At 36.3% G+C, this 26284-nt stretch overlaps 1 protein-coding gene across 1 annotated transcript in view; it reads right to left on the reverse strand.

Annotated features, from left to right (window-relative positions):
* Nucleotides 1–26284, reverse strand: part of LOC5569889 (hyccin) — a 109193-nt gene that overhangs the window by 17823 nt on the left and 65086 nt on the right. The window contains exon 6 of the mRNA XM_021840547.1: nt 10991–11551. Coding sequence (XP_021696239.1) covers nt 10991–11551 — 561 coding nt within the window. The remainder of the gene's footprint in view (nt 1–10990; nt 11552–26284) is intronic.

Here is a 26284-nt window from a genome sequence, read left to right on the forward strand (position 1 = left end):
CCTTCATTCTGCATACATTTTCACTTTCCATATCTCGATATCCTCCTTATCTCGATATCTCCCTATCTCGATGTGATTTTCGTTCTCAATTTTCTCTCCGTATGTCGATATGCCCATTATCAAAGGTTACTAGACTAGATTTTGGAGATTCAAACCAATATGCGAAGACGAAATGACATCTGTTTGTTTTTTATTTTCCTGGCAACGGAGTGATTTTCAATCTAGTATTCGTTTAAAATTTGTTCTATGTCTCGATCTCTCCCTATCTCGATGGTCCCTACGATATCGAGATGTGGAGAGGCGTCTGTATTAGAAAAGACTGTTCACTGTTCTTATCAATATCTACGTATATTATTTATAGATTTGTCGATTTGCCAAGTTTCAGCTTTTTCTGACCTGATCAGAAAAGCATATAAATAATTAAGTTCTTGCAAAAAAAATTGCACCTTTCAACGGGTTCCAGTAATGGAACTACTGATGGAAAAAGTTGATAACCAAATGATTTTTTTTTTATACAAAATGCCTAAGTTTGGGGCTCTGTAGTTCGATCATTCAAATTTCAGCCACATCGGACTACCAAAAGCTGAGAGACAGATCCCAAAACTTAGGCATTTTGTATGGAACAACAGTATTTAACTTTTATCACTGACTGTAGATGTATAAAAATGAAGAGAAGTCCTAGAGATAATCTTTCCACGCTGTGAACTAGACTATCGGAATTCATACATTTTGCCTCATGAAAGGTGGAACGATTATTGCAATAAGAACGCTTTTTGTATCGTTTTAGCATCACCTCACATCAACGCGTCGATAGGCGTGTGGTGTACGCACGGGCCTGACGATCGATAGGTCCTTGATTCGATTCCAGGTCGTAGCGAAAACATTTTTTGTTTTCAAATTTTAGTTTCCATAAGGCAAAGCCAGGTCCGTCGCACTCGGGCTCAGATTGGGTACTACTTCTAGTACTGCATTTGGTCCCTCGGTAGTGCAAAAGGTACCCAAGTTTGACACATCGCAGTACACTTTTCACGGCATTCTAGATTACCTTATGAGCCATAAAATTTTGGGCATTTGCAAGGGACATGAAGGTCTTTAATTTGTCTTTGGCAAAGCTATGAATTTTAACCCGATTTATTTCGATAGTCCATTTGCCTGAGTGTATGCGTCATTCGAAAGATTTTAATCAAGGGTGGAGGGCGGCTGTCAACTGGGAGTAAAATTGAAAAGCCGCCAACCTAAGTCCAGAACCAGTTTTAAGGCTTAACGCGGAAAAGTAAAAATCATTCTTCGCAAAATTACAGGTAATCAATGCGCTTGAAAGAAATTGTTTGCAAGCAGTTATTTGCTACGTGCTTCTGCAATGCGCTGTTGGCAATTTCATAATAAAATTCTTCTAAATTCCCAAAATACATGTTTGCGAGAAAATTGATTAAGCCTTTACCATTGTTTGGTCGGTATTTTGTATGGTTGTTTACATTTTAGAACCAGCGACAAGTTGGGGTAGCAATAAAGAGCCGCCAGTACCACCCTTGATTTTAATTGCTGCTACGAGGGAAAAATGTTAAACCTACAGTGAGCTTTCCCTTACTCGATTCTTCGTATCTCAATATCGAGTTAGAGAACCAGAGTAAAAGTTGGTTTTCACTTTTTGCACTGGTTTGTGTTCTATAACTCTATGATCCCTTCAATATCATGTTATGGAAAGTTGACTATATTTTGTTTGGAATTCCTTGTATCATTCCCGAAAGGTTACTACCAGAGTTGGGAAAAAAACTGAAATTCATTCTACAGTAGCCAAACAAAGCCAATCGCAGTCAGCGAAGCCAGTGAAACTCACGCCTATCGCTACTGTAAGCAAAGAGCTTTGAAAATTGCAAAAAAAAACCGTTGCTAAGGGTAACCCAAAATTACTGTAGAAAAATGTTCTATTTCCCGCTGCATTTCCCGCATTTAGAGCCTTCAATGACACTCACGATTAAGAAAATTCATGCACCCAACATAGGCTACTTGATGAGATTCACGTTTTTGAACTACTGTACTGGGAAAGCCACGTGATTTTCGCGAAATTCAAGCCTACTACTATTACCATTCCCAGCACTGGTTACTACTAAAGCACTAGTGCAAATACTGGAACATAGTGGTTCAACGAATTCATGCACAAAACATAATTTAATCACTTTTTTTATATCTTTCCTCTATAGTAGAGGTTGTAATCATTCGATTGGCCTCAAAAAAAATATTCCTATGAATCATAGGATTTTTCAATATTGAGCTATGAATTATTGCGCTTAGGTAATTCACTATTGATACCGGTCCCATATGGATTTTTGAACAAACACCTATTTTCATCGCAACATGTATGGTTTAATATATACTTTTTTTCTGTTCGGAACATAAACCACTGCGACCAAGATTTGATCTATTGTAGTATATCCCGCGTCCTTTGTTTAGTGCATGTCGTGTTACCTTATCACTATTGAGAAGTGATAAAGTATTCGGTTTTCTTACAGTTGTAATTCCTAACTTGATCGCAGGAAAGCATTCTAATTGAAAGGTTCCGCTATTTATACCCTTTGAAGAATGTTCTCCATAGGTGCACTCCTTTATCAGTCAAAATCGGATCCCTTGATAAAGCCAAGAAATTACACCGATATTGTCCATGCATCAGAATCCTAGTCCTTACTTCTTCAAACTAGAGAACTAAATAAATAAAAGATTAGGAAACAAATTGTTGTATTCGACTCATTTTTTTTTTTCCTTGGCTCAAGAACATTCTCGGCAACCGGGAAAACCGAGACTTGTCACTTTCAACAAGGTTTACAATTGTAATAAGGACTAAAAAATGTTCCTTTGATTACTAAAATATCCTGTTCTCTTCGTTTGAAGCAGTCAGGACCAGTGCTGGGAATGGTAATAGTAGTAGGCTTGAATTTCGCGAAAATCACGTGGCTTTCCCAGTACAGTAGTTTAAAAACGTGAATCTCATCAAGTAGCCTATGTTGGGTAAATGAATTTTCTAAATCGTGAGTGTCATTGAAGGCTCTAAATGCGGGAAATGCAGCGGGAAATAGAACATTTTTCTACAGTAGTTTTGGGTTGCCCTTAGCAACGGGTGTTTTGCGATTTTCAAGGCTCTTTGCCTACAGCAGCGGTAGGCGTGAGTTTCACTGGCTTCGCTGACTGCGATTGGCTTTGTTTGGCTACTGTAGAATGAATTTCAGATTTTTTCCCAACCCTGGTCAGGACTAGGGTTCACTGGTAGATCTTTACCCCATAACGCACCACGAAAAGGTGATCTACCCGCGTTATATATACTTTACTATGTATATCAAAATTTACATACTTTGTTTGAAAAAATTGCGGAACAATATGAGCTTGGTGCAGTCCCATATTAAAAAATAAAGGCATAACAGTCTCTATATGAACTTTCAACCTGAATAGCAACTGCAAAACGTGAATTGTGTTCAAGTTTATATATTCTGCTGATCAATAGAAGCAAAATGAGTAATTTGTGGGGTAATGAAAATTAAATATGACGTGCAGAAATGTACTAAAAGATTAACAAATTTTATATGAGGAAACAAACATCAAACTTTGAGCGCTATTTTCTCAATGCCTACTTTTTTCCATATGGGACAGTTATGTCTTTATGGGCAGGGTAGCCTATCGATAAAATTGATTGCATGGTAAAATTAAGCACCACGATATAAACATTTCTGCTCTTGAATTTGCAGTTCTTGAATTCAACGTTGCATGTTATTGTAAAAAAAAAGTCAAAATAAACGTTTCTGCCCGACCCAGATATGATCCTTCATCTTTGGAGCGCAAGTCCTAAATCTTACCTCGACACCAATTCGCATAAGTATTTGAAAAGAACTCAATATGCTTCTTGTAGGGTGCAGAGTTACTTGGGCACTTGCATGATTCACTTTGTCATGGGGGGGTTTTTCTCAGCGGAATTGTCTGAAACATTGCCATAAGAAGCGCTTTAGAACAACGCCACAATATGGCTAATTATGAGCTGTGTTGCTTTCAAAAAACCCTACTGCCGAAATGAATCAAAAGTGCCATGAATAGGATCCGGCTCCCTATATGTCTAACGCTTCAAATCATGGTGATTGGTGTTTTGAAAAAGAGTTCAATTCTTTCAATCGAACGTGGTGATTTGTACCGTGTAATCGCAAAAGAGACTAACTGAAATCATGGCCTATGCTGAACCAAAGGACCAAAATGGTGTGGAGACTCTTAAAAGGGTCAATCTGAAAAATAATATTGCAATTTTACCATGCAAAATGGATCACGCAGTAAACTATCATTGGTATCAAAAGCAAGTTTAAAATTTGTTCAAAACTGGTTGGGTGTGAAATAATTTTGAAGGTGCAGAACCTCTGAACACGATTTTCACAATGTTTACGTTTTGCAATTCTGCTCTTTTCAAATGTTATGCAAGATTTCATTATGGTCCAGAAAGCAAATTAACGAAGGAAAATGCATTTAAAGCTACAGAATAAAACCTTAGACAAAAACTGTTTTCTACAGAACTGTTTGTATTAGTTAAAGTGAAACATCTCGGAATCCAAAGATGGTCATCACAACGGCCGAATTGTAGAGGAAGGGGTGGTAAAATGAACACCTTAAGGATACCATCTTGTTTCTTATAGAAAAACGAGACATTTGTGTGGTTCTATCGCCCAACATTGAAAATAGGGATGTTATCTACAGCGGCGACACGAATTCAGACTGAAATAGCTAAATTTTGACATATTTTGTATCGCTAGTAAAAATCGATGCAAATATTCATTTTACCTGCACTATGTGGGTAAAATGAATAGCTGTTGGTGGTAAAATGAACATCAAGCAAAAAACGTGAGTGAAACAAATATTTAAAAAGAAATCATTACATTCTCGAAAAGATATCCATTATTGATTGTAACCCATTCTAAAAGAATTCTAAAGATATCAGATTTGACATCATTTCATAACGTTATTCACCTCACTGAAAAACCTCAAGACACCCGAGCAAAAAGTTACGTCAGTTCCAATTTTCAAACGTGATTTTCTAACATCTTAGTTTTCGTTGATATTTTCATTTCAATTGATCTCCGTATTAACCCGAACACTCCAATTTATGCTCGAAATCGTCCGTGCGTGATAAATATTAAATCAATTTTGTTTTTCCTCGATAAAAGACACGGTGTTCATTTTACCACCCCTGTTCATTTTTTCACCACTTCGCACCACGTTTTCAAAGGCACTAAACTGGAGAAATAGTAGGCAAACCTGATCTTTTTATTTTAAGCTTTCTGCTAGTGCACAAAGCCAACATAAAAAGTGCTCTGTTGTGAGATGCTTCCTTCCCGAGATTAATGCCTCGAAGTTTTAGTGCAATCTATCTATCTATATAAATAAAAATGGAATGGTGTTTGTATGTCACGAAATGGCATACGAACGGGTCAACGGATTTGAATGATTATATCTCCGTTTTGTTCGTCAAGGGTTCCGACGTGTTTGGGTATGTAAAAATCCCAGGATATTCACCGGGAAAGTCGGAAAAACGAGGATGGACGGAACTGTCATTTTGTATGGGACGATCCATAGCGTATATCAACAGCCTACTTGATGGCAAGACGAAGTTTGCCGGGACCACTAGTTGGGTATAAAACTGTTTCACCTTAAGCTTTTTCTTAAGTGTTGTTCAACATTAGGGTGGTCCATTTTTTCATAGAGATAAGAGACAATTTTCTTACTCATAGAATTTATTATATACCGTGAAGGCCCCATGCTCTGCGCACTTAAGGCTTTTCAAATTTCAAACAACTGTAATTAATTGAAAACAAAACACATTACTATGAAATTTTGGGAGCAAATACTTATTGATCTTATGTATAAGGCTAAAATATAAAAGTTTCACTAAGTAATGATTTTTATTGCAAATTTTTAATTTTTCTCAATGGTGTCCGTGTTCCTAACTCTGCGCACTCATTTTTGTAATGCTCCTTATTCTGCGCATTTAGGTTCCTAACTCTGCGCACTCGATAAATTCTTTATAACAGTTGAAGTATTTTACTAAAAGCATTACTAGCATTTAAACTCTGAATTAATATTAATTTTCTTGCTTTATACGGATTTACGTCCCCAGTGGAGCGTGGAATGTCTCTAACATAGAAGTTTACTAAGTGAAGTGAATTTTATCTATAATTCAATCCTTGATAATTACTGTTACTCAATGTCATTAAGTGCAACTCTCAAAATAATCGAAATCATATGATTTCCAAAACATGTAATTAACTTAGTTTTCTAAAATCTAAACCAACATTCAAAAAGGGTGCAAACTACGTCTTTTTTGCCTTCACCCTTTGGCGTGCAAAGGAAAATTAGCTTTGACTGTTTATGTATTTTCACTAGAAAATATAAAAACCAAATTTTCTTTGGTTCGGTTCGGGTCCGGGTTTGGTATTAAATAATTGTCTCGGATTCGGGTCGGATCCGGGTTTGAAGAGAATAAATAAGAACCTGGTTCTGGTTTGTTATATGTGAAACCCGAACATTTCTATTAAATACACTATTCTTCGTTAAGCGAAAAGGTATATCCATTCTTAATGTATTGTTCATCACTCAATCGAGAAGTATCGCCGCTCTGTATAAGCGTGATGTAATAAATCAACGATTTCTATTGCAGATCAATAACAGTACTTTATTGGCGTTTATATATAGCAAATACGATTAAACCTTGATGTTCCATTACTCGATTGACTCATGAAACTATACAAAAAATCAAAATTATTTTATTGCACGTTTAGGGAGCATTCAAAAATTATGTACATCGTTCAGGGGGTTGAGGGGACAGAGTGTAGAAATCCTTAAAATATGATGGACGTCATTTTTTAATCTTCCCTTACTATGATGGTTCCCTCAAACAATTTTCCAAAGCATTTCTATTCCATATCTCGATGGTGTCGACAAGTCGATGATTTCCTTCAATAACGACCTCTGGAGGGTTGATTGTATGTTGAAAATAACATTTTATAACTGCTGCGCAAAGTAAGGAACATAGATAAAAAATGGTTCCTTACTATGCGCACTTAAGAAGAATAAGAAAATGAAGAGAAAATAAGTTGCACTTTACCAGTGATGATTGCTCGATAAATAAACTAGTGCCTACGTACTAAAAATCTGAAATATATTCTCTTAAATTTGCTTCAAATGACTTGAGTGATGAGGTACTCTCTTAGCATTTTTGCTAACGGGCCGTCAATTTAGACGTTTTTCAATATTTTTAAAGCTATTTTATTTTTTATCAAAGTAATAAACGTAAATTTGTCAAGAAAATTCTTTGTGTACTTTTTTATTAGTATTGTAGCATCATATGAAAAAAAAATTTGAACAAAAATTTAGGTATTTTACCAGATTTTGTTGGATTTAGGTAAAAGTGCGCAGAGTTAGGAGCTGCGCAGAGTTAGGGGCCCTCACGGTACATGCCTTAGCAAAAATGTAAACCATTCCATTTCAAGCAACTTGAGGAAACAAGGTTTTTTGTAGCTCTTATTTTGACAGATTCGGAGCTTTTGTCTATATCGACATAGGGTTGTCCATATAAAATATGTTTTTTTTTTGTTTATTGGCTCTGGGTTCTCAATTCTAATACAGTGCTTTCCCGATTTTGGCAACATCCGCTATGGGCAACAATTGCATTCCGATTTTGACAACACATTTAAACATATTGTCAACTGATTATTACGTACTGAAACCAAACATTTTCAGATAAAACAAAGTGAGAATTAATCAAAATGAAGGCGGTGGCGAACGAGAGCAATAAAACGTAATGTAGAACGTACTTAGGAGTAGAACTCTCATATTTTAAGGCTATTGCTTAACGTATAGGAACAGTCTTATGAAACAGGCAACCTGTATATATTATTGCTACATAGTTTAATGAGCTTCAAAAATCTGTGGAAAATGACGGCGCTGGATAGTTAAAGCAAGTAGAGTAAGGTGGGGCAAAAGTTCGACCTTAGTGGTATAATCAAAGTTTCCAGGAAAATAATAACAGATGAAACAAAACAAATACCATACAGCGAAACTTCAACATATTGGCTACAACTTTGCTGAACAAACTTGTGTCAAAATATTTACCCATTTTTAGTAATATCAGTTTCAAAATTGATTGTCTTATTCGAACTTTTGCCCCACCGGTGGGGCAAAAGTTCGAATCTAGTGTGGGGCAAAAGTTCGTTGGCTAAAACACAAAATATCAATACTTTTATGCCAGGCATACTTTATACCAGCCGTAAACTTATGTTTGCCGAAAAATACACACTAAATTTTCATCAAAAATGCCCAAAACAGGGTTAATTGTAATACACCCAAAAAATAGCAGTTTTTCGCAAAACTAAGTGAAAATTTTAAATTTTTGTGACATTTTTCGCACGATCAGGCAAATTTTGCTAAATTTGAAGATAATGTGTACATTTCAGGAAATTTGAAAAAATTTCCGTCGATTTATACATGGGTCGAACTTTTGCCCCGCAGATTCGAACTTTTGCCCCGCTATGGGTCAAAAATTGATTCCAACTATTTATGGAAAAACTAATACACGTCAAAGCATCCTTATGATAGGCCTAGAAACGCCCTTACATAAAATATTGAAAAATATGTTATCTTCATTTGGTTCCATGCATCGAAAGTTTGACCAAATATTACAATATTTACGTCGAAAAACAACAAATAGCCATAACTTTTCCAAATCTCAATCGATTTTTATGATATTTGGAGTGAAAGTCTCTTACTTGAATAGCATTCGAACCACCATGACATTTCTAAGTTTTGATTTGATTTGAGCTAGAAATCTTAAAAAGAAACTCTTGCCCCACTCGAACTTTTGCCCCACTTTACTCTATAGTGAGAGTATCAACGATATGCGACCGTACTGAAGGTAGTTTTGTGTAAAGAGGTGAATTTTACGTGAAGTGTTTAAAACGGTTTTTATGTCTTTCCTGCAATTTTAGTAAATTGAACGTGTTGTTTCCGGTCGCTTTGACCGTGGTCCCGCGAATCTTCTATTCGTGTTTGTGAATTAGTACAAAACAGGTAATTATTTGAGTTTAAAATTTGTGTTCTTCACAATATGCTAATTTCGCCATTCGCGTTGGATTTTTCCTGCACTTAGTCGCTTTTTGTATTACGGGCTGGTTTGAGAGTTCCGACAAGTGGAGTCAGTTTGGGGTTCACCCGTGGCGTCTCCGGCGCCATCATCAACAAGAGTATTCGAGCTCGGGGTCCACTAAGGCCCGCCATAAAGGTAGCTAAACGGAGGGAGGTGAAGTTCGTCAACCCTTCGAACGAAGTTCTCCGATGGTCGCCAAAAACCGTTGTAAGTTCACCTTACGCTACAACCCCGGTGAACGGAGTCCGAGAGCGCGATCCCTGTACGTAGCCAATTGTCGTACGCCGGATCGGACCAAATCCGAAGGTGAGGAGTTTCATTTCATCGCGTGCGGTCAGAGCCTCCAAGGAAAAGCCGTGCGACGGTACGTTGGCCTCGACCCTGAAGAGGCGGTCAAACCCGGGAAGCACGACAAACCGTCGTTGCGGCTCTTGTAGAAGAATAAATCGGAAGCCTTCCGTCCAGCCTCCACCTCCTCCGCAACGTTAATTCGGCCATACTCTCCGAGCTCAGACCCTTCGTCGCTGCCGCCATCACAGCAGCGTCAGCGGACAAGCTACGTTCCCGCCATTGCTCCGAGGAGCGATCAAACAACGATCGTCCTTCGCCGGCAACCGCCGGATACGTCAGACGTCATCGAGTCACCGAAAATTCTGCGCAGGTACGTGGAAACCATGGCCATGATTGTTTCCCTAACTACCCGATACCGCCAATAAATAGGTCCAACCCGAATGAGTTAAGATATTTATATTTACGTTAAATAAAGTGTAGTTGAAGTTCCGAGAGACAATTGATTTCTCCGTTTTGGGCAATTCCGAGAGAATTCACAAATTGAACGAGCATAAGTTTGTGGTAAGATTAAAAAGTTCGTCGAGTTGAAGGGTGTCAGTTTGTTAAAACCGTTCACGAGTCCTCTGAGGGAAAAGTCTCAAAAGTAGTCGGGCAGAGTTAGAAACAACCGGTGGTCTCTCGATTTCCAGGAGTGGCACATAAGCCACTGAGTTTTAGCAAAACCTCGTGGATTTTGAACGGTTACATTGTGCTCTAAAAAGGCTATTGACTAATAATAAACTGCATTTGAAGGCCGTTTAAAATTGAAAAAAAAATCATTATTCAGAGGCATCCCATGAGGCCTCTTGTTGACATATGCCATATTTAAATATCCATTGATGAAAATTTTACGCATGTTCATCCCACACAAGGCACTGTCGACAGACGTGTGTATTATTGTCATCATAAATTGCTATTTCGGTTCGGAAGCACATCAAAGTAGAGTCGTAGAGCTTCGCAGAATTTAGTAGCAAAAACCAACAATCGAAAAGCATACTTTGTGTTGAGACACTTGCAGAGCCATAGAACAAGAAAAAAAAAACAAGTAAACAATGCTTTAGAACGTTATTGTTTTGCAGTAAACTCCATACCTGGGGGATGCGATTCCATTTGGGCGTTGAGTCTGCGTGGGAGTTTCACAGGAGTAGGGCAGCGGAGGGACAATTCTCTTACCGGTGTGTGGGAGCGTGGGTCACATTAAAAACGGTGTCGTATTTCTCCGGCCATGTGCGATGAACGTGACTGTTACTGAAATCATCGATGTTTATGGTAATGCACTAGCGTTGTGTGAAATGTGCGTTTCAATATTCTAAATTTTCTTAGGCTGTGTTGTCCGGGGGTACCTTTTAGCCGAATTATTCGGCAGACATCGTCGTGATATTGCTAGTTTTAACACAGGCGTTTGTTTTATTATGTGTAGTTTCTTAAATAGACTTAAATCGTTAAGCAGAAGCACTTGATTCGATAGCATTGCGTTGTCTTTTTCTCAATACAGACCGGGTATCGTGGAAGGTTGAATGAGATGTATCGTAGCTGGACGTCCATTGATGATCAGCGCTTGCAGTTCTTCGTCCGAATCCTGCAGGCTGTCCAGTTCCTCGTATAACCGAGCTCCGGCACTAGCCCGGGCTTCCGATCGGTTGACCGGCGATTGGTTCTTGCTGGTGAGGAACTTTTTCCGTCTCAGCGAAGCCGGCGATATGCTGTTTGAGTCCGTCTCCGTAGTTCCTTTGGTGCCCAGCAGTTTGTGCTTCGGTGATTCGGCAGGACTAGAATGCTTGGAGGAGCAGGACTTTTTCGGAGATTCACCTTCCTCCTCGATGCTGGTCTGCTTCGGTGTGGTGTTCATATTGCTCTTCCAGCCCCAGTTCTTCCACTTTCGTGATTCCTTCTTCTTCGGCTCCGTCTGTCGACCCTCCTCGTCAGCTCCATTGACCACACCTCCATTGGGCGCTCCGTTCGGCACCACCTGACCGTCCGAATCTATGACCGCCAGTTTGGTCATCATCTCCTGCTGCGTCGACTGCAGATTATTGACAAACTCTACTTCCAGATCGTCTAATGATACGGATATACACAATAACATCAAAGGAAAGGATGATAGAATATGTTTGGACAGTTGGTTCGAATCGGTATGCTCTCTACTACACATCTAAATCAATGGGAAAAATCGTCAATCATTCCATACTAAATGAACGAAACATGTATTGTTAAGTGTTACAAACACACAACGGCTACTGAAACAGCTAGAGGTGAAGTCAAATCATAAAAAATTGAAACTAGAAAAAAACGACATAGGAGCAAAATAAGAGCATGCAGTGCAAGATGCAGATTGATTCGATATTTTGAAGAATTGGTTTAGCAAAAATGAAGAAGAATTCATAAGAAAATTGTGTGGAATGAAAGATTTAGTTTGTTGGCGATGGAAAAACGTATGGCAAAAGAATCTGCATCGACTAAGGGACGCTGAACAGTCGTGGCTTTTTCCTAGGGTAGGACAAATGTAACAGCATTACTAACTTCAGAACTCCTATAAGACGCTAGCACTAACTTTTCTACCACCTTCATTCTCAGCTGTCTTCCTTCCGATTTATTAAAGTTACGATAGACAGTAAGTTTATACATGAGTTTGGATAAAACAAACAATATGGTTCCATCAACGCAAGACAGTCTAGAAGTTTCTAGCAGAAAATTTAAGGAAGTAAAGAAGATCTGGCTATTCTAATAATCTTCTTCTACTAACGCTCTAACTTCTTACAAAATAGGTACTATTTATTACTCTTCTGATTCATTCATAAATTTGATGACACCTAAAAGTGCCTTTTCCGACACTGTGCGGCCTCAAATTTTTTATATGAGCTTTAAAATCATGAAATCAACCACTGTTATGAAATTTGAGACTCAGCCCTACTAAATTTCCTAAGGTTGAATGAGTTAATCACTTATAAATATTTGTTATCTGCCACTGCATATACCAAAGGATATCAGACAGAGGCAAAGTTTACCAACCACGTTCTCGATCGTGTAAAATGTCAGTCGGATAAAAAACATCAAGAGACATCTGTTATGTTAATTTGTTTTTTTTTAATAATGCTTGATAGGCATTTGAAAAAAATAAGTGGGAAATTTTGAACTTTTCCTTAATAAACGCTTTGACTAATAAGGCAATGTGCCTAGATTTAATACGCCATAATCAAAAAATAAACGAAAATTTTTGAATATTATGTGGTTTCAATACTATTGACGGTTTAGTTCAGCAGAATCGTCCGAGAAAAACATCACATGAAAAACAAAACAGTCGAAAATTGAACAAGTTTCTCTGATTGAAAAAGTTCTCCTACAATTAAGCGAGATCAAATTTTTGTAAAAGGTATTATTTCAACTTTAAAATCGAGGTGGCCAATGTGTTAAATTTTTAATTATGGAAGGTAGTTTTATTGAGGCAGATATGTAGTTAAAAACCTCAAAAATCATCATGTATTTTTTTAGATTTTTTGGAGACCATTCTAACGATTTGTATGATTTTTTCAATGATGAGCCTATAATATCGGATGATGGATTAGGGTAAGAATTTATTAACACATTATCAAAATGATGTTGCTAGTATCATACGGTATTGATTAGACCAAAATCATAATCAATTTCAAATATTACATATAGCATTTATCAAGGCTGATAGCGACTGAGTGTGTTGATAATTGGAACTTTAGCGAACTCTTTATTTCTATCTTTATTAACGAGATGTTTTCCCCTGAGCTGGTTCATCTCGGGACCAACGGTTTTACTTCCCTTCCGAAGGAAATCGTCACTATAACGTTTACGTCATAAGTGAATACCTCGGGAATGGGATTCTAGCCCAGTCCGTCCCCTCTTACCTGAAAAAAGAGACTACAAAAAGACCAAACAGAAACCAAAAAGAGACCACAAAGAGATCAAACAAGAATCCAGAAAACAAAATGAAACCTAACAGGGACCAGAAGACATGAATCAAACTCATAGAATCAGATCAGACATTCTCCAATTATGTTTTTGGGACCTTTTCTAGGAATTCTTCTTAAAATAGCGACAAGTAATACTGCTCGTATTAGTGTATACATTTTTCGTGATTTTCTCTAGAAATTTTGTCAGAAATTAATTTAGATATTTGCCCGAAAACTAATATATTGCTCTGAAGATTTCTTCGGGCGTTAATTTAATGATTGTGTCCCATGGAATTTGCCTTATAATTTTCCTAAGGAATTCTTCTAAGAATTTTGATTGGGTAACGTAAAGAATAACCTGTTTTTCCCATATGGGATTTACATAAGAGATTCTATCAGGATTTCTTCCAAAGATTGTTTTGGATATTTTCCTCCAGGATTTTATCCGGTTCTTCCATCCATTTCCCGAGAGCATCATCAAGGCTACCGTTTAAAATATCTTTAAAAATCCAACCGCAAAAATATTCGCAGATGCTTTAGAGGATTTTATTCATTTCCTTCAAATTTTAACTTCAGGTTTTCTTTGAGATTCCAACTTGAAATTTTTCTAAGGATATCTTCAGGAATTAATCCAGAGATTCCTCCTAAGATTTTTTTAGTGATTCGTCTAGTAATTCTTTCAAATATTTCTCAACAAAGTCTTCAAAGATGTTTTCCAGGCTTGCTTCCAGAAGCTTTTCCAGGCATATTACTATAAGAGAAATTCAGGAAAAAAAACCGTTAGGTATTTCTAAAAAAATTCTCAAGTCATCGGGAAAACTGGATGGATGAAATGCTGAAGATTTACCAAGAAACTACAGGAACTAAACGATACAAGTTACCGAGCAATTTTTGAAAAGTTCCTATGATATTTCCTTGTATAACACACTCGACGATTTTTTTGAGTATTTGCTGGGATCAACCGTGGCTGAAAAGGTGTAAGATAGAATAAGTCGATTAGTGGAAAAATATCTGGGTGATGCACGAATTAACTAATCCTTCAACTGAATTATCTAGTTATTATTCTCTACCTTCCTTAGTCGAGTGGTTAGAGTCCATGGCTACAAAGCAAAGCCATGCTGAAGGTGTCTGGGTTCGATTCCCGGTCGGTCCAGGATCTTTTCGTAATGGAAATTTCCTTGGCTTCCCTGGGCATAGAGTATCATCGTACCTGTCACACAATATACGAATACGAAAATATCAAATTTGACAAAGAAAGCTCTCAGTTAATAACTGTGGTCATGCTCATTGAACACTAAGCTGAAAAGCAGGCAGTGAGGACGTATAATTACAAGAAGAAGAAAAACAGCTCTCTAGGATACCTACGAGGGTTTATTGCATGTAAATTACAACATAGGTTCCCAAACTTTTTGGATGCGCGATTGACCTAGCCGTGAGGCGTATTTTTCGCGCCCACCACCAAAAAACTATAATGAAATTAGTTTTTTACAGAAACTTGTTAGGTTATTTCTTGTGCCCATTTAAAAATACAGAGCGTGTAATGCTTATAACATTTCAAAGTCATTAGTTTGTGTTTTTAGTTCACAACATGATGCATCAATTAAGTCACAAATCTAAAAGTCATAACCTTCCATACACACTCGGTTTCTGCGGGAAAATAACATTGAGGTGTTGAGCCTTTTATGTAGAAAATGAACCGCATTTAACGTAACAGCTGAGCAAAGAAGTATGGTTGACCAGTAAAGTCTTCTGAGCATCTAACTTTAGTGGTAAAAATATTTTAACAAATTCTCAAAATGTCAATCAAGAAAAGAAAAATCTTGAAATTCGAAGATCATGCATGTCTTGACATCTAAGCTAAATTATAATTACAGCAATGTTGATGTTTAATAATTGAAAATATTTTTGCAAAGCTTTTTGAATATGAAGAGTTTTTTTTAACCAAAAGCCGTTAAAAACCCTTTTATTTATTATTATTATTATTTTTTTTTTTTTTTTGTTAAATCATGATTAACATGTTTTACGTTAAAATCACCCTCCCAAGCAAAATCTTTCGTGCCAACTGAAAAAAATTGTCCTATTATCTGATGGCCGGAAGAAAATTTAAAATAATTAAGTAAAATGAAAAAATCAAATTGAAGTCCAACACTTTAAGCGACCTTCTAAGTTATAGAAACTGAACTTTTAATAGACTTATTTTCGCGACCCACCAAAGATTGTCTCTCGACTCCAGGGGGTCCACAGAAACTATTCCTTACAAGGTGTATTATTTATACCTTACAAGGGTTTATTACAGAGTTTTTGAAAAAGATCGTTCAGAGGTCTTATTCAAAAGTTATTGGAAAAATGTTCAAAGTATTCCCTGAGCAAATTCTCAAAAAATTCCAGAAGCATTCTTTGACAAATCGCCGAAAGCATTTCTGGGAGAATTGGTAGATGAATCTCTAGAAGAATATCTGGAGGGATCCCTGTACAGGGGATTCGGAAAAGAATTGCTGATGAGTCCTCTGAATAAATTAATACGATAATTCCTGAAACTATTCCTCGAAGCATCTAACTAGAAATTCTAGAAGAATCAGTAGAATGGTCGCGTAATACTGTCTGTAGATTTATCTGGTGCCTAATAGATTTTTTCATTGGCATTCACTACAATCAGAATAATGAAAAAAGAGACTTTAGAGCCCATTTTGATCAAAAAAGAAACTTTAGAGACCTTCCATACAAAATACAGACTTATTAGAAACTTGCATAAAAATAGAGACCATGTCTCTCAAAAAAGATCTGCTACCAGTCGTGATTTATAACTAATCGAAAGGACATTTACAGATCTAATGATAGTCAGATACTAGTGCATAACGTAAAATCTAAGTTATTTAGTAAATAGTCGAAACATATAAAACTCGACGGTGTTTTGTACCTCATAAAAAAATATTTGTTTGAACAAGACAGGTATACACATCTTGGAAGGAAAATTAGGGTGGCAGCTTCGTGATAGAAGTACACTCTTAAAAATAATGGAAATTACTGTGGACGTAATTCACAGTATGACTGAATGACACATGATGTAATTGATAAAACAACACAAAATGTGACCTTGACGATGTATTTCACAAAAAATGTAATTTTACACGTTAAAGCACACGAAAACGATGTCACTATGATCGGCATTTCCCGATTCAGACGTTATGGTATTTGAAATGTGACATAAATTCATGTCATTCGGCTCGCTTCTTTTATGTGCATCCAAAAGACGTAAAATCACATGATTTTTTCGGAGTGTGTAAGATAGAAAGAGTTAAATTACAAAATTCTAGGGAAGTACCTAGTTACTTCAGCTAAGTTGATCAGAAACCTAAATGCTGCCGGGTGATGAAATGATTTATTTCACTTGGAATTAGCGCAAAGTGACATGACAAATATTTATAATTATTGCATTATCATTAATCTTGAGTAGTCTTCATGTAGTTACAAAAGTACCGTCCACAAATAAAGTACCATTTTGGAGGGTTCAACGTTTTACAGGAATACATCAAAAATTGCGTGAAGTGATATTTCTCTCATAATCTATTTAAAGAATACAAAAATCCCAAAACCATTAAGATGAATTGTCTTGAATTTTTTCCACAAACTTGTCAAACTAATTTGTCTAATTTAACGAAGCTACGAAACTTCTTACAAGAAATATTCCAAGAATCACGCAGTAGTTTGATAAACTTTTTGAAGTATTCCTGTGTTTCTATTACGGAGACTTTCCTAGAAAATAGATAAGTGATTCTCAACAAATAGAATTAACTGATAAGATGTGAAATGTTCGCCAAATTCTTTTGCCGATAGTGGCAAAAGTTTAGCAGGAGTCTTTCACTTCAAACTTTCAGTATTGTACAACTATTGAATTCCAAACAAGTCTCAAATGTGGAGAAATTTGAAAATGAAGAATCGTGGATAAAATCAGAGCAGACTGTATTTGCAGAATTTCTGAAAAAGTTTCCCTCTTTTACGTATTCGAACCATCTGAGCATAATTTCAAAAAAAAATCAAACAAGTAGATTTGAGTACTTTACCTTTAAATTCCATCCTCATTGGGAAACTAAAAAGTAGATTGGAGTACATTGTACCTTTAAATTCCGACCTAAATGCTTATCTTTTGACAGATATGCGCGTATTTCAACTACCACTTGTAGACTTCTTCAGTGTCAGTAGTAACTGATCGTATCGTGAAAAAGCTTGTTTGAATGTGTTAATTTTTTTAAAGTGACAGAAACTTAGAGAAATACTCGGAGAAACTTTTACAAACTTTTCAGACGAAATTTTCGGTTGAAATTAACGAATGTACGGTGAAAAATTTAGAAATTCATTGATTTGTTTGTAATGTAATTCTGAAACAAAATTGATCAAACTTGTAGATCGACTTAGAAAAGCCTTGTTGATTTAATTAATTTAAAAAGTCGTAAAACGATTTCCTGCAAAGATTCAAAAATAGTTCTTGCTGAAATTTTGGGAGGATAACCTTCCTTCTTTGGAAATATTTCTAGAGCAATCAGTTGCATTATTTTCAACAACATTAGATACTTGCACTCTTGCAGTATTCTACCGCGACATCAGTCCTGATTCCACCCTCGCTAGCAAACGTACTTTCACTTTCTCTGAAGATTGATATTGTCGACCTTCAACGCAGACGAACCGTGCCTCCGGCTAGGATTTAGCAGAACGAGCAAATCAAACATACGCTGGATAGCTTGAAAATGGTCTTGCTAAATTATTCACACAGATTAGACGCGCTTCATGACATGACTAACTTTAAGGAACACTCAAACACAGTTATTTGCCAATGGTTGGTTACTACACACATGCTACATATAGTGCCGAAGTTTCTAGTCTACTTAGAAAATTAAAGACGTCAAAAAAATGAAACAGCAATTTTGTATTTTATGTGTTCTAGAACGTTAAAAAAATGCGGAATTGCAATTAACAGCTTGCCTGTAGAAAAATAAGTTCGACTCGGATTTTCATGATGACATTTACTTTAGGTACTTTTTACTAATGTAAGATTTAAATTACATATTAGAATATCAGTGACAATCCACATAAAATATTCAAATTGAAGTGTTGCAATCAATAAATATATTGAAGATTGATACTTTGAACATTAGAATCAAATATCGAAAAGGTTACTAGTAGAAGAATGTGTCTTCAATATTCCCTACGTTAAGAAAACAATTTTCACGAGCTATGTCAGTTTTTGAAGATATTTATGTTGTTCATGGGCCCAACAGAAAAATCAAACAACACCTGTGTACTACACGTGAACTTCTATGTTAAGTATGTTACAATTTACTTACAGGAAAGTTTCTTGTTACCAGTCAGTTTTCTACATTCAAAAACGTTACCATCACTCATCATTAGCCTCGATGCTCAGCTTGATTGATTCTGATAGATTGTCAACATCTCGGCAAAGTTTGGTTATCACATTTCCCAGAAAGCGGATTATATCCAGCGCCAGTAGTCTTGGCTCTTGTTTAACTTGTTCATGTTCTTCTTCTTCTATTTCTTCGCGTTCTTCATGCATGAAATCTTCCTCTACAAGTGGAAGAAAAAGCAACAGACATGTAATCATCAGATCAGAAGCGACGACAAACATAAACAGAAGCTGCAAACGTGACAACTTCCTGGCAATCGACCAATCCATGACCAAACACCGGGTAAGAGGAAATTTATATCATTAAATCCTATCCCACGAACTGATAGCAGTTTCCACCGCAGAACAATTATTGGCGCTAAATCCTGCTGCAACGCAACGTGTCACCCGCAGGCACGGAATTGAATAATCCCAGAGCTCTCTGGATTGGTGCTAGTTGTGGTCACTGTCCTCTAGGGGATGCTGACTGACCCGAGCGGAATCTGATTTCGAAATCTTATCAGAATTATGTGAAATTTTGTTGTTGTACTTCTTCTTCATGGCATTAACGTCCTCACTGGGACAGAGCCTGCTTCTCAGCTTAGTGTTGTTATGAGCACTTTCACAGTTATTAACTGAAGCCTTCTTTGCCAAAGTTGCCATTTTCGCATTCGTATATCGTGTGGCAGGTACGATGATACTCTATGCCCAGGGAAGTCAAGGAAATTTCCATTACGAAAAGATCCTGGACCGGCCGGGAATCGAACCCAGACACCTTCAGCATGGCTCTGCTTTGTAGCCACGGACTAAGGAAGGCCCCGGGTTGTTAATATATTGATAACAGTTTTTGTAAATAAATTTTCAATTAAATTTAACTTCAAAATTTGATATCATTTTGATATTCCTAAACACAATTTGATATTTTATTTGTTCACCAAAAACTTATAGTAAATATTATTTGATATGATTAAATTTCGCTATTATTCAGTTTATGTTCACACCAAATTTTGATCTCATATTTTGTTCTGATTGTTGTCCTCCAAAATATTAAAATTACATAGTTATTGAAAACGATGATATAACAACATCAAAATAAGTTTTCGATTAGTTCTCATTCCGTGCTCAGGTAATGTGCCACGACTGCAGCGGATGGATGCGGGGTTTAATGAACCCACACGCGCCACCTAGCCAATGGTGCGGCTAATAGACCACAGCGTGGTTGCCGCTGACAACGACTGACGCCTTCAATGTAGAACACATGAACAATATCTATTATGAATGGACCAAGCGTGCTGTGCACTATGGAGATACAGTCGCCCCACAGGTATGGATGATCCACAGATTTGGATCAGTATTGTATTAAACTCGAAACCAAAATATTTTAGCAACGTGAACTATTTATCTATACAGTTTGGCAGTCAATTCCAATGGGATTTAATAACTTTTTCCTTTCTCCGTGATACAAAGTTTCAACCATACACCTAGAAGTATTGATTCACTTTTGTAAGATATTGAAAACCATGCTACAGTTATGAATCATATATAAGGCGTATCGAAGAGAAACGCTAAAACGTGTATTTCCCTTGCAGATAAATTGCTGTTGTAGTGTTCCGATCCATACTATTGGTCGGTTTGATACATTTTAATAATATTCCTCTCACATTGATCCACATCTGTGGAATGGACTACTTTTTGAATTTCTATCAAAATTGATGTTTAGTGAATAATCTTGAAATTCGACGTATCCGCCATTCGACATATCGACGTCAGCACAATTGTATTCTGCAGTATCAGTTTGTTAATTGGGTCTTGTACAGCGTCACCATGCTTTTAATTATACATTCTTCTAGAAAGTGACCCTTAGTTGATCTATAACTGTGGGATGACTGTAGATAGATTGATAAACGTATCCCGCACAGATTAGTGTTTTACGTGAAATTATAGCTTTTTCAGTTTATGCAACGAAGGAAACCAGAAGAAAAATGCATACATAATGGTGCGTAGGTCTCAATTTTCAACACAACCGCATCTTTTGCATAATAGCGTGGTAACGTTAGAGATCCCACATATAATCCCAAAATAATTATCTGCGTACGTATTCGATTATGCACTAGTGCAGCTTAAGAACAAAACAGAAACCTAGCACCTGCTTATGTAATCTCATACTGGACTGTATGGATTGCACGAATGCGATCTACTCCAGTTTTGTGGTTTTAGGATTCTATTTAAGACGGATTGCATGTGATGCGACATTTTCTGTTGCAGTAGGAGATTTGCTGCTCATATCCTACATGTATTGTGAAGCGGTGTGAATTACGACATTTGAAAAGTGTGTTCTTTAAAATTATGTATTGGCACTTTATTAATTTAAAAATGATTTTGTTCATATCAAAACTGAATTGGATTAAGTTTTTTCATTACACTACACAAGACGTACAATTGGTACTTTGGTAATGGGTAAACTTTTTATTCCGTAGAAAACTAATTTAGCCTAAAATAGGGAGTGACAGGAAAGTTCACTTCGATGCCAAAAATAATAGTCATGTTACTTTGTATGGATACATAACAAAGCCTTACATTTTCGGTACTAAAACCTTTTTGCATATATTATAGGGTACGACGGGGCAAGACGGGTCACCTAACGAATGGATCCCTGTAAATCCCTGAATACGAACCTGCTAGACTTTTTTCTCCATGGCCTGTTTGAAATACAATAATAAATCTACAATTAGCCCTCTAATACCTAACCCCGCCTTTAGACGAGCAACACTTTGGAATTTTGTATATTTTTTCGTAACTCTGAAATTAAAATGATTTTATTTTTGGCTTAAACCTTAGCTAAAAAAATATCATACCTTTTATATTTTTCTACAATCTACTTATCACTGAAGATTTTAATACCTGATGGTATTAAAATAATTTCAAACCTGTTTTTTTCCGTTAGATACACGGAAAATAAAATAAGCCCCAGAAAAAAAAATATTTTCAAAAGTACTGTAAAAACTTAAATTTTTATTATTGCCAAAAATCAATAGTCAGAAGCAGGGTGTCCAGTGGAAACCAATTTTCCAATTCCCGGATTTGACCCGAATGCCTGAAAGTTTAGAACCGGGTGAACATTTTTAATACGAAGTTTTGATACATATTTGATTTGACTTTCAAAGTAATCATTTTCAAACTATGAAATCTGAAGCAATATCCTCAAATACACTAAATGTTTTTCACCGTTCATAGATCCTATGCAGTTTAATAACATCAGAATGCTATAGGGTTTCGTTCTACTTCGTTGTAAGCGCTATTATTCGTCGTATCAAACTTAAAATGTTCCACTACGGCTGATATTCCAACTTACCTGCAACATAGATTCATTTTCTAAGTGTAATTTTGTGAAAGCTGCTGTTGTTTGCACATTTGTACACCAAAAATGCAATAAAACTACTGCATTTCGTTAAATAACTTCAGTCAAATTATCCGCTTTGCATTTTTCACCGAAATCGCATGGACGAACACGATTTGAGAGAAATGCTTAACGATCGACACCAGTCACTCCACTTTATGATATAAGTTTCTTCCCGTCCCCCTGTGTGACTCACTTTGCCGGGCATTTATTTTGCTATGGAAAACCTTCCTATTCCTTTACTGAAGGATTTCATTCCAATCACACGCCGTAAAAGGTCTATAATTCCACGAAATTTTATGAAATTTTCTCAACGACCGCGTAAAATTGAGAATGTAAACAAAGCTCAATCCGTCGTACTGAGAAAAAAAGCTTGTGCGCATCAATGTGTGCGCGATGCTCGACGTAAAAATACGGTTCCTTTGATTGTGTTGTTTTCGCTGCACTGTGAGCTAATGCCATAATTGTTCGGTCAAAAGAAATTGTGTTCATAAGTTTGGGCTGAATTTTGATGACGAACAATGAATTTTAAACGAAATTAGTATTCTGATGGAATGGAGGGAGATGCCCTAAGATCTATACATTCTAGTAAAACATTTTATTATAGCGTTGATATGTTGTGTTTTGACCACTCACTATATCAGTGAGCCGTAAGTTGTGAGACGAATCTGGAAACTGATTGCAACAGAAATGAAAACGATACGACGGATTGAGAATACGACAAGATGCATTTTCTTTGCATTATTTCCAAAAAGAGATCAAGATTTATCAAAATCTTATTGTACAATGCTAAAGCCGTTTTGAGATAGTAGTTTACGGAACAAGTTGCGAAATGATGATTTTTATAGCACGAGTCGTAAATTTAAGGATAATTACGACGAGTTTTGTAAAAATCGAGTTCTGCTACGAGTTACGTACAGCATTTTTTGCAATTTCTCATCGTAATAGGCTGATTTTCATCACGCCAATCTGTCATGAAACGGCCTACTTTCCTGCACTGAAGTATGCAGTGCGGGAATAGTCATTAGGCAACTGAAACCAGTGCTGTAATGATTCATTACGCAACGCTTTCTCATTACGCAACTGATTTCAGTTGCGTAATGAATCATTACACAACCATTTTTCAGAAATTGTAAAATGATGGTGAATGCATTCCGTTATTATTTCTGATACCCTCAAATGGTTTTCAACGAAATTGCAAAAAATGTTGTACGTAACTCGTTGCAGAACTCGATTTTTACAGCACTCGTCGTAATTATCCTACTCGGCAAGCCTCGTAGGATAAATGTACGACTCGTGCTGTAAAAATCATCATTCTGCAACTTGTTCCGTAAACTACTATTTTGCAATTTCGTAGAAGACCACTTGAGGGTATCAGAAATTATATCGGAATGCATTCACCATTATTTTACAATTTCTGAAAAATTGTTATATTATGATTCATTACGCAACTCAAAACAGTTGCGTAATGAGAAAGCTTTGCGTAATGAATCATTACAGCACTGGTTTCAGTTGCGTAATGACTATTCCCGCACTGCATACTTCAGTGCAAGAAAGTAGGCCGTTTCATGACAGATTGGCATGATGAAAAACAGCCTATTACGATGAGAAATTACAAAAAAGAATTGTTTGGCATCGATTTGTATCAGCATCATTCACTGCAATACTGGGAAAATTAAAGTTCTCATTGATCAATGCATAGTACGATGGATACTAGCACATCACCCTACTGGAAAATATTAGTAATGCCTATGCAGTTCTATAAATAGTGAATTAAACAGAGTGGATTATTTGAATCCAATCAGTAACTCTTAGAAGGATTTCATAAATTATCGAGCTTCTTGCACTTCTGTGTCAAATATTAAACAATAGAGAACAAATCATGTTCTACAATATCCCGGATGTTTCCCGGCCATATGTAATTCCAGGATTTCCCGGATGGATGGACACCCTGCAGAAGAGGCTTCAAGAAAAAATGAAAAAGGGTAGGGATGTTCAAAAATAAAAATTATAAAAATCAAAAAGCAAAATTTATAAATATATAGGTAAAAATAAATCATTGCCTAAAACGTGTTAAAAACGATTTTAGATAACGAAAAATTATATTTAGATTGAACATAAAAATTTGAGTATTAGAGGGTTAATAACGATTGAAGGGCCATTATGTTATAAAATGCGTTTTGACGAGCAATATTCAAATCGTGACCCATCTTGCCCCGTGATCTGGAGCAAGATGGGTCAGCCTACATCAACTTTGTTTTTTGTGCAGACAAAAGGGCAATATTCATATTTTTTCTCTATTAGCACTATACCGTGACATGCTCTATTACCGTAAGGTTAAAAAAACTCAAGTTTCAATCGATCAGATAAAAATAACGTATGATTATTTTCATGTCTTTCATGTTTTATATAGTACACCGTTTTATATACTTTGTATACAAAATATGATTTGAACCATTTTGAAAATTTTAACCATAGTTATAGTTGGTGTTGTTAAACATACCAGTGTTCCAAATACCGTGCATCTGACCCCGACTGCTGGGTCACAATTTGAAACATCTCTCAAATGAACAAACGAAGCGCATCAAAAATAAAACTTTTATATCAAACAACGTATTGAGGTTTGCATGATTGATGCGGGAAATAAAATACATATTTCACTTCGCCACTTTGGCATTATAACTGAAACACGGTATTTGGAACACATAAGCAACCGTGCCCTAATACCGTATGTTGACACTAGGCGATTACATTCTAACATTATTTTCGTTTGTTTGTGTGTGCAAGTTTAGTTCAAGTTTGTCATGGCTTTCTAAATACTACTTAATGTGCTAACGTTTGTGACAATCATTTAGAAAAATAAATTATATAATGTGCTAGAAATCCACATAATTCCTAAATACAACCAAAGTGGATAATTGAACTGAAGTTATTTATCGAAATACAGTAGTTTTACCATAACCATAACATCTTTCAAAAAAATACTCTTGGAAAATGAATCTATGTTGCAGGTAAGTTTGATATCCGCGGTTTAAGTTTCATACGACTAATAATAGCGCTTACGACGAAGTAGAACGAAAGCCTATAAGTAATTTTTGCAAGTCGTGGCAAGATGATCGCCTTCATGGAAATAAGAGAATCATTTAAAAATAATTTAAATACGCTAAGCAATGCTTGGACTAGTTGGTTTAGCTTTATTGAATCTGATGGTTAGCTTGTATTTATAAAATTGAGCCGTTATATAGTTGTTTCTCATAATTTGCTTCCCTTCTTAGTAAAATAGAATAGGATATGCATTTTTTTCAATTTTTCATCGTATTAGGCTGTTTTTCATCAGGTTAATCTGTCATGAACATAATAAATATTACGCAACGCATTTTCATTACGCAACTGTTTTGAGTTGCGTAATGAATCATTGCATAACAATTTTCAGAAATTGCACAATAATGGTGAATGCATTCTGATATGATTCCTGATACCCTCAAGTAGTCTTCTACGAAATTGCAGAACACAATTTTCACAGCACTCGTTGTGATTATCCAAGTCGGCGAGCCTCGTTGGATAAATGTACAATTCGTGCTGTAAAAATCATCCTTCTGCAACTGCTACTATTATATTTTCAAATTAATAATGGATTCAAGAATTGTGCTGAAATAAAATTCGAAATGTACAGCTTGATGCTGTTTTTATTTTTACCACAACATCAAGTTCTCAAGATATAGCAGATTAAAGAATATTAGTTACTAGTACCACCTAGCGGATGAATTCTCGAACAAATGTTTTACTGCCAGATAGCTGTTGCTCAGTTAAACAAGTTCGCCGAAGGCACCTATATCCTAGCTATATCAGGATCGTGAGATATAGAAAGTTGAAGGAAGTTTGTTATTAGCGTCTCCTAGCGGGTGAATTTTCAAATAGATTTGTAACTGCCGAACAACTTGTGGAAGACCCTAACATTCAGTTTTTTTTGTATGGTATTTAGTTGGAGCTGTCTGACAGCTTAACTTGTCAAGGCTGAACCCTCGGTCTGGCTTTTGCCAAGTTTCCCCTCTACCAGGACCAATACTCAGACAGACTAG

The sequence above is a fragment of the Aedes aegypti genome, chromosome 2 (genome assembly GCF_002204515.2).
Source record: "Aedes aegypti strain LVP_AGWG chromosome 2, AaegL5.0 Primary Assembly, whole genome shotgun sequence".
Classification (NCBI taxonomy): Eukaryota; Metazoa; Arthropoda; class Insecta; order Diptera; family Culicidae; genus Aedes; species Aedes aegypti.